The sequence below is a fragment of the Gadus morhua genome, chromosome 18 (genome assembly GCF_902167405.1).
Source record: "Gadus morhua chromosome 18, gadMor3.0, whole genome shotgun sequence".
NCBI classification, from domain to species: Eukaryota; Metazoa; Chordata; class Actinopteri; order Gadiformes; family Gadidae; genus Gadus; species Gadus morhua.
In genome coordinates, this window is record NC_044065.1 from 8,511,180 (window position 1) to 8,521,179 (window position 10,000).

General features: G+C 47.1%; 1 protein-coding gene across 2 annotated transcripts in view; it reads left to right on the plus strand.

The window, feature by feature from the left end:
* The window catches only part of LOC115531331 (formin-like protein 1), a 25,557-nt gene that overhangs the window by 1,024 nt on the left and 14,533 nt on the right, over positions 1–10,000 (plus strand). For both annotated transcript variants that reach the window (XM_030340523.1, XM_030340522.1), the window contains exons 2-9: positions 3,112–3,195; positions 3,442–3,528; positions 4,176–4,249; positions 4,519–4,602; positions 5,446–5,589; positions 6,936–7,023; positions 7,918–7,994; positions 8,275–8,368. In XM_030340523.1, coding sequence (XP_030196383.1) covers positions 3,112–3,195; positions 3,442–3,528; positions 4,176–4,249; positions 4,519–4,602; positions 5,446–5,589; positions 6,936–7,023; positions 7,918–7,994; positions 8,275–8,368 — 732 coding nt within the window. The remainder of the gene's footprint in view (positions 1–3,111; positions 3,196–3,441; positions 3,529–4,175; positions 4,250–4,518; positions 4,603–5,445; positions 5,590–6,935; positions 7,024–7,917; positions 7,995–8,274; positions 8,369–10,000) is intronic.

The window sequence follows — 10,000 nt, forward strand, 5'->3', positions numbered from 1 at the left end:
ATCCTCTGGATAGCATACCTCCAACGCTAACTTGATTTTCTCGTTATGGAGCTACAGCTCAACTTCACGTGTTGACGAGCGCAAACAGAACGAGGGGCATGGCTATCATTCAGCCTGACAATGCAGCCGCTGTGACTGAGAACTGGACACATTCCTGCTGGGCCTACTGTGTCGGTCTGGGCCAGCTGGTCGAGTTTCTGTATCGATGTGGTTCTGGGGGGTCTGGCTTCTGGGTCTGAGGTCTGGGTCTGATTAGGCTGAATCAGGGTCATGGATTGTAGCGTCATCCCATTCTATTGCAATGCCATTTTTGCACTCTTGCTCCCTTCAAGCTGTGCTTGAGTTTACAGCCCTCTGAGCCACAGGAAGAAAAACATACGAGAAGAAAACAACCACAAAGACAAGGAGAATCAGAGGGAGGAGAATGAGGAGCGATTTTCGACTTCTAATTCTCCTTGTCGCTTATGCCCTAGCCAGTTAATGTTGAGTTGGGATGAGGTCATGTCGCTGCATGAAACAGAGATGGATATCCCTCTACCAGAAGCCCCGCCCTCTTTCTCGCCATAACACCCATTTGGAGCATCATGTTCCAGGCGTTCTGTGGTGGGAAGAGGACGGCTGGCGACAACGTTCTGGTCTGATGAGGTTCCTGGTGGTCGAAACTCACCCCCTTGCGGTCCAGTTTAACCACAGTCCAGTTTATCTGCGACGTGCGTCAGAGAGAAACACCAACTCCGACAACAACACTATTAAAGGCACTAGCCCGCATAATGGTTTTCGCTTGTTAGAATATTGCATGTCATTTTACACACATTAACTCTGTAAAAGGTCACTCTGGGCCTGTAATGCGATGCATACAGTAAACAACACCTCTGTGTTTCTTTATGAGCTACTGAAGCCGAATACCTTTGTAACCTGTTTATTGTCAGATCTGCTGTATTTGACACATAACATCACAACACGTAATCCAAGTCAAGGGCGAAGTTCGGGTGTTTGAGAAGGCAGGAAGGATGCTAGTATTTGTGGTGTTTGAGAATTGTTGTCGTACAGCATATTTCTGAATGTCACATTGACAGATGGCTAAGTTACAGAGACAGAGCGATAGAGATAGATGCTTAGAGATTTTTCAAACTGCAGTCTCTTTCTGCCTTGCTATCCACAGTATTACATGTTTGTGTATATGTGTGTGTGTGTGTGTGTGTGTGTGTGTGTGTGTGTGTGTGTGTGTGTGTGTGTGTGTGTGTGTGTGTGTGTGTGTGTGTGTGTGTGTTTGTCTACGTGTGTGTGTGTGTGTGTGTGTGTATGTGTATGTGTATTTGTGTACGTGTATGTGTGTGTGTGTGTGTGTGTGTGTGTGTGTGTGTGTGTGTGTGTGTGTGTGTGTGTGTGTGTGTGTGTGTGTGTGTGTGTGTGTGTGTGTGTGCATGCACGTGCCCGTGTGTGTGTTTGTGTGCATGCTGTGTTACGGGATGCGTATTTTGTAATAAAAATCCTGCGGTTAACAGAGCAGCAGTAATCCTGCCAATTCACATTTAACAAGGAGCCTGATTGTTGTCTGTGGGCATGCACTGCATTTTATTTACTCATTGATCAGCGTGGACCAATTCTGCAAACACACTGCTCCCCACTGTCTCGCTCTCCCTCTCCAGCAGCAGACTGTGGATGTGTCTGTCAACAGATCATAAATTTAAACCGTTCCTCTGTTGTTGAATGCTAATCCCGGTCGGGTTGCAGGAGAAAGCACATTTTTTCTGCTACATCATCACTTTGGCTCTCCTTACACCCACGCCTCCCCCTGTCGCACCTCCTCCGCATACGCACCCCTTTCTCCTCTCCTCCCCCCTTCTCCCTGGCCCATCCTCCTCCTCCTTCTCCCCAATCACATCCTCCTTACACCTCCTTCTCCCCTTCCTACCCCTTCCTTCCCATCTCCCCCTCCTCCTCCCCCCCCACCTATCCTAACCCTCAGACCCCTTCTATTCCTCCTCCTCCTCCTCCTGCTCCTCCTCACCCACCACCTCCTCCTCTCCTCACATGCACATCCTCCTCCTCCCAGTGCTGCCCCTTCTCAACCAAAGCCCGCCAGCACCTCCTACTCATATTCAGCTGACTCTGCAGATCAGCGGCTCTGAGATCCAGCATGCAGGGCCTGCATACTAAACCAGCGTCCCTCTGCAGGACTCTCTGTTTCCTGCTGCAGAGGGCTGCTTTAAGTGACTGTGGTCTTCCAACCACCTGTAGGTTTCAGGGAGGAGGCAGGCTGGAGTTAGTGGGCGGAGCTACCGAATGGCGCTTTAGGGACTCTTAAAGTTTCATCTGCTTTAATCCGATCTGAGGGAAACAGGGCAGCAACTGTGATGTTGGGTTCCCGTTAGATTTGTCATCCGTCCGCCACTTATCCCTCACAGCCGCTTATTGATCCGATGACGTCATTTGTCCAGTCTGGCCAATCCGAGCAGAGAACAGCTGATCAGAGTTATGGATCTCTGGCCCTGATCTCTGCTCCACGCCTTCATCACTAGATAATAGCTCTGCTGCAGCAGTGCATGCAGGTCAGACGTTACAACACTATAGTTCCCTCTGGAGACTCATCCCTAACTCGCAGGAGTTCTTTCACCACCGAGGTTACAGAAGCACTGCTTGGTGTGAAACGTGCGACCAAACCAGAGCACCTGTCATCGATACATCTGGTCGATATATATTGATGCTGGCATACTGACAATCGTACATCGTGTCACTCTCTCTAATAACAACATAGAGTCATATGAATGTGACTCTATGTTTATTCATAAAGGCATTTCCTACTTTTTAAAAATTGTATACTAGCACTCTGAGATTCTGCTAGAATGAAGAGTGCTCAACAAATAAAATGAATTATTAGTTAACCAACAGCCACACAGCAAACACACTCACAGCTGGTTGATGATGGTGATGATCATGACCATGAACATTCAGAGGATGATGATGATGATGATGATGATGATGATGATGATGATGATGATGATGATGATGATGGTGGTAATAGTTATGATGTTGGTGGTGATGGTGAGGATGATGATGGTAGTGATAATTGTGATGACTCTCTCTATCTCTCTCTCTTTCTCTCTCCAGAACACGATGAACCTGCCGGCTGATAAAGCCAAGATGCTGAGTCAGTACGACAAGGAGAAGAAGTGGGACCTCGTCTGTGACCAGGTCGGCTTCCTCCTCTTCCTCCCCTTCCTCTGACCTTTCCCCTGGGCCCCTGACCTTCCAGTGACCTCAACTTCCTCAAACCTAACTTCCTAAACCTAACCCATAAAGTCACACTTACTGCTTTCAAAACACACTCTAATTGAGAAGATATTAGATTAATTAATTATTACAGACAGAACTGCCTCTGTCTTAAGCTTCTATCGACAGCTTGGTCCACACTGAACCACTTCTTGCATCGTGTTTCAGGAGCGCTTCAAGGTGAAGTGTCCTCCCTCTGCATATTGTGAGAAGCTGAAGGGCTACGTGGACCACGGAGGAGGGGTCGCCAGGAAGGTGAGATACCAGAAGACCAGAAGATCCACCTTTACCACCAGACATTTAGCTATGGTACCACAGTGGCTCTACTTTTATGAATGTACTACTGCTAAGATGTTCTTGCAGACAAATAACCCTGTTGCCAAACAAAACATGAATATAAATAATGCATCTGCATTTTATTTGGTGCAAAAATGAACATAAATTGGTTGTTCGATTATGTTGAAAGATTAAAGACTAACAACTAACCAATTTCAAAATTAACCTTACCCCTATTCTTATTCCTCTGTTTAGTCACCCTTATTCTACCACCTAAACGTCCCAGTCTCTAACACAGCATATGAATCAGGAAAAGTTTGGAGAGTTCAACCTGGCAGGTTTGGCTTCATTCCTGAGAACAAAGCTCCAATCTTTCATCAGCGTCTATATTGAGACGGATGATAGAATCTACTAACTAACCACTAGTAGCCACTGGGGCAACTAGTAAAGACTGTTAGTTTGACAGAACATGCCTAAGCCTAATTTTGGTGTATTTTAAACAATAAACCTAAAATTGTTAAAGATAGGTAAAACTCATAATGACCGGTTGATACAAAAGCTGCAAATCAAAACCAACATTTTTCTTAATTTAATCTAATTGTTTTCATCTTGTCTGATCCTGGTAGTTTAGGAAGCAGGTCCACGAATCCACCCAGGTTCTACGAGAGCTGGAGATCTCTCTGCGGACCAACCAGATTGGGTGAGCTCCTCCTTCTTAAAAACATCTAGTTTCAACCCTCCTGCCTTTTAGTACTTACTTATATTTACTTCTAAGTCGTTAAGTAGACCTTTTAATCCAAAGTCTTTCAGAGGATTCATATTCATGTCGTTCAGGAGCTCACCCAAGCCGCCACACTATCCATTACTAATGTAGAAATAGAACAAACCTGCTTCACAGCCTGTGATGATGATGAGTGTGAACTGACCCTGAGTTTGAGTATCCCCCTGGTCTTCCCCCATCCTATCCAGTTGGGCTCAAGAGTTCCTGAACGAGGAAAACCAGGGTCTCAAGGTGCTAGTCGACTACCTGTCCTTCGCCCAAAGCGCTGCCATGTACGTACCAGAAAGGTGTTGGTTTGCATAGGCTGTAGAAGTGTACTGGAGGGCATGTGGGAAATGATATTGTGTTCTGCTGAGTACCCTGCAAACAGCTCATCGATCAAAGCCCAACGCAGCGATTCGATTTGGTCGCAAACCTGTCTTTTGGTCTGTGTGACCACCACAGGAATTTAGTTTTAAGAGCGTCAGGGGCCTTAACCCTACCCGTCTATGTCAGTGTTAACCTCCATCTAAGCCTTTGTTTCCACACAATATCACACCACTATCTTAACATCACGGTGAGTTTATGAAGGATCCTAAATGACCCCTTCTCACACTGTGGAATTCAACCCCTAACCCCTCAACCCCTAACCCTAGCCGTTCCAGCCCAGTACCTTGATGGCAAAGTAACAGATACTTATAGCAGAATAACTAATACACTCCATTAGATGGACGCTTTAATCCTAAACCTCACAGTCCAGAGAGGAGTCCACTCTCAGCCTTATGACCTTATGTCGATAGATGAAAATAGAATCAAGTGAAGTTTGCGAGGTCTAGACAACTAAAGCTGTTATATGAAAAGGAATTTACCCCCACGGGAATCCTGCCAGGAATGCTACCTCCTCTGGAGCTTGGGTTTTATTTACCCTGGATTAGGTTTAAGGTGCTTGCACACTGCCCCAACAAAGACCAACAAAACCCACAACCAACACGTGAACATATCTGAATCGACATGGGCAAACTTCAGCCAACAGTCTATATTTGGGTACAGTGTTTGTTTGAGCATTGAGCAAGCCCTGTAAGACCGAGATAGATATTGTCATACCACTGTAGCTTAACACCAGTGTACCTGCACAGGAACGATATGGATAGTTCAGATGGCAGCTCCTTGCTTGGGTCAGAGAAAGGAAAACTGGACAAGTCTCTGGAAGACCTCCACCGCACCAGCAGTAACTCCCCCAGCCACGGGGCTTCAAAGGGCAGCAAGATCTTCACAAGCAGGTAGGTCGCCGGTCAAAAGAGTCCCTGGCAACCATGAGCCTGGACAAGTGGGTCCTAGGAAATCATTTGTCTTGAAAATCAGGTCCCTGGTAACCATGTCCCTTAAAACCAGGCCCCTGGTTACCATGTCCCTGGAAAACAACATGGTCCATGGTTACCATGTCACTGGAAAAACCAGGTCCCTGGGAAACAACATGGTCCATGGTTACCATGTCACTGGAAAACCAGGTCCCTGGTTACCATGTCACTGGAAAACAGGTCCCTAGTGACCGTGTCACTTGAAAACCGGTCCCTGGTTACCATGTCACTGGAAAACAGGGCCCTGTATACCATGTCACTTGAAAACCAGGTCCCTGGTTACCATGTCACTGGAAAACCAGGTCCCTAGTTACCATGTCAATGGAAAACAACAGGGTCCATGGTTACCATGCCACTGGAAAACAAGGTCCCTGGTTACCATTTCCCTGGAAATCCAGGGACCTGGAAAACCACTGCAGGGCAGAAGCGGTCACTTCAGTCTGGTAGTATTTCATTTTTCCGGGGACTAAAGTTTGACTGAGTTACCCCCCGCGCACGCGACCGTGAGAGTAATACGAACACATGGACACGTTCCAAAGGGATCGTTCCACAACAGGGAGGCTCCATTTTGTCTTCTGTCATTCATGCCGTGTAACAATATCTCCTTCTGTCAGGAGCGCAAGCAGGTGTAGTCTACCCAGTCCCTCTACTACCGTACTCTACCGGAGTACTATTTTACCCCTCGGACATCCCACATCAAGTAGTCAGTTGGGCAAAGTTATTCATCAAACATTGTTCGCTTTTCACACTTTGAACACTAGTATGACACATGCTAGGTTAGTGGGTTATTGTTGTTAGCGACAGATGGGTTGTTATGACATATGGGGATTGGAAAGGAAGTCAACCACCTAACTAACTACCTATAATCAAAAAAGGACAAGAGCACAAGCAATGTGTTACAGGGCTGGTACATTTGTGACGTCATGTTGAAACTGCCACAGCCTTCATTATGAAAGACAAGGCAAACAAAGGTTTGATTACCCTAGGACCAAGGTAATCGTATATTTACATTTGTTTTGCATTTTACAATGCTACAACTCTCTCAAGGCATCACAAAATGTGTAATGCCAACAGACACTCCCATGATGCATTCTGATATACAAGCCCTATCATACGCTGTTTATAGTATTATGATTATCATTATTATCATTGTTATTATTAGAATAACTTCTATGATTATAGACAGAGAGACAGGCAATCTGGGAGGGACAGATAGGTATAGAGACAGAAAGACACACAGGCAGGTCTAACTGTCTTCATCAACGTAGGAAAGTTCTGCGGACGTCGCGCGGCGTGAGCCCCAAGGAGGACGTCCACCTCTGCATCATGTGCTTACGGGCCATCATGAACTACCAGGTGAAGCCCCGCCCCCCTCTCACCTGTCTGAACGCCTATCTGATCACCTGTCTCTGATCACCTCTCTCTCCACACACCTGTCTCACTCTATCTTGTTTCTCTACACACCTGTCTCACTGTATCCTAACTCTCGGATCACCTGTCGCTGATCACCTGTCTCTCTGATCACCTGTCTCTGCACACCTGTCTCACTGTATCCTTTCTCTCTGCACACCTGTCTCACTGCATCCGCTCTCGCTGCACACCTGTCTCTCTGATCGCCTGTCTGATCAACTGTCTCACTGTATCCTGTCTCTCTGATCACCTGTCTCTCTGTACACCTCTCTCTCTATATACCTGTCTCTACCTATACCTGTCTCTCTCATCACCTGTGTCTTTGAACAGCTGTCTCGTTCTATGCATGTCTCTCAGACCACCTGCTTTTCTGTTTACCTGTCTCTCTGCACACCTGACTCAGTGATAACCAGTCTCCCTGTACACTTGTCTCTATGTATACATCTTCTCTTTATACCCGTCTCTGATCACCTGTCTCTATGTATACCCGTCGCTCTGTACACCCCTTGCTCTCTATACCATCTACACCTCTCTATTCATATCTCTCTCTCTATATATACTGGTCTCCCTGTACACTTGTCTCTCTGTATACCTCTCCCTATATACACCTGTCTGTGTAAACAGCTGTCACTCTGATACTATTACCTATTTGATCACCTGCTGATGGTGGAGTGATGATGCATCTTCAGCCTCCCCTCGCTTGTGTGTGTGTGTGTGTGTGTGTGTGTGTGTGTGTGTGTGTGTGTGTGTGTGTGTGTGTGTGTGTGTGTGTGTGTGTGTGTGTGTGTGTGTGCGTGTGTGTGTGTGTGTGTGTGTGTGTGTGTGTGTGTGTTTCATTAGTCCGGCTTCAACCAGGTGATGAGTCACCCGTCCTGTGTCAACGAGATCACGCTCGGCCTGAACGACACAAACCCAAGGTAACACATGTTACTGTGTGTGTTTGTTTGTGTGTGTGTGTGTGTGTGTGTGTAAGTGGTTGTGTATATTTACATGCCCCACACTATCAGTATGTATATCAGTGTAGAGTGTTGGTGTGTACGAATGCATTAATACTGTACGGAAGGGTGTGTATCTGGTTTGTATGAAAGCTGTGATACTTTGGTGACAGGTTTGTAACAGGTGTGTACCTGTTGTGTAGTAAGGCTGTTGTACTGTGAGCACAGGTGTGTATTAGGGGTCTTACCTGTGTGTTTTTAGGACCAAGGCGCTGGTGTTGGAGCTGCTGGCGGCCGTGTGTCTGGTGAGAGGAGGTCATGACATCATCCTGGCCGCCTTCGACAACTTCAAAGAGGTCAGACAGATTCCAAACGCACACACATACACGCATTCACACACATACACACACAGACACACACACAAACAAACACACATACACAGACACAAACACACATGTCCTTCGATCACATGACAGGGACATGCAGTACTATTTGTGAGTGTGTGTGTCTCTGTTATTATTTTTCCCGGACGACTTCCCAGACATTTCTCTCTGGAAGGGGGTAGCCTGTAACACGTAGCGGCCACTATCCGTAAGGAGGTCAGGGTACCCCAGGCAGGATTGGGGAAGTGGGGGGTCTGACAGCCAGCTGTCCTCGGGCCAGTTGTCCCGTTGCCAGAATAGAGCGGGGAGGAAAACACTTGCTGGGTGACCTTTGACCCCTGTGTTCCGCCGTAAAGACACAGTTGTCATCAGCAGACAGACAGACGGGAATGCAGCAGACAGCTATAGCTATTATTAACCCCCTCCCCCCGCCCCCCATAGCGCATCTTCAATTGTTCAGCTTCAGCAATGGCTGCCGCCGTTTTGTTGAGGTTTGGTATTTTAATGAGGGGAGTTTGTTTTGTTTGGATCCGTAAAACGAGCCAGTCCAGACTGAAGCATCGCTGGTTCTGAGAGTCCACGCTGTCACGCACACACAGACACACAAACTGCCACACACGCGCACGCATGCAGACACGCACAAACACACACACATATACACACCCATACACACATACAGACTGCTCTGTCTGGCCTGTTGACAGGGTAACTAGCTAGCAAACGTAGGTGATGATAATCATCATGATAAAACAATTGGAGGTCGGTTTACGGTAAACACCGGGGCTCCCACTAGTCCCACCGGGGGTCCCATCTAGTGGGGTACATGGTCCTTGTTGGACTGGTTCAACCATGAGTGCTCTCCCAAGGGTGCCCTCCCATGGGTGCTGTCCTATGGGTGCTGCTGTCCCATGGGTGCTCTCCCATGTGGTCCAGTAACCTACCCTGGACACCCCGACGGTGGTCCCCCAGTCTGTAGTTGGACAGGGTGTGTCTCGGTCTCTCCCTCTGTCTGGAATGTATCTGGGGTAAAGAAAGAGAGGGAGAGAGCTTACAGCACAATGCATTGCATACAATACAAAGAGAGCGAGAGGGAGAGAGAGAGAGATGAATACAAAGAGAGAGAGATAATCAGGTAGAGCGAGTAAGTGTGGTAGAGAGAGGTTAGCGCTAGGTAGAGAGAGGGCGCTTCAGAGCGAGCGTGTTAGAGTGAGGTGGAGACAGTACGAGAGAGAGAGGTGTAGCAAGTCTCATATGTCTGGGCCTAAACAGACAACCGGCTGGAGACCTGCATTATTAAACACCTGGTCTATTAATCTACACTCTCTCTTTTTATGTTGTTATACTGTATGCTCTCTCTATCTCTCTCTCCCTTTCTGTTATGTCTTTATACTGTATGCTCTCTCTCTCTCTCTCTCTCTCTCTCTCTCTCTCTCTCTCTCTCTCAACCCCTGTGCACACATCCATCAAAGCACACCGAAATGCACAAGCACAGACTGCAACATGCACACACACACACACACACACATGCATTTTAATACATTCATGACATACCTGAGGTACAACGAAGAATTGTTCTTACCACTGGCCACACCTGATGAGACAGAA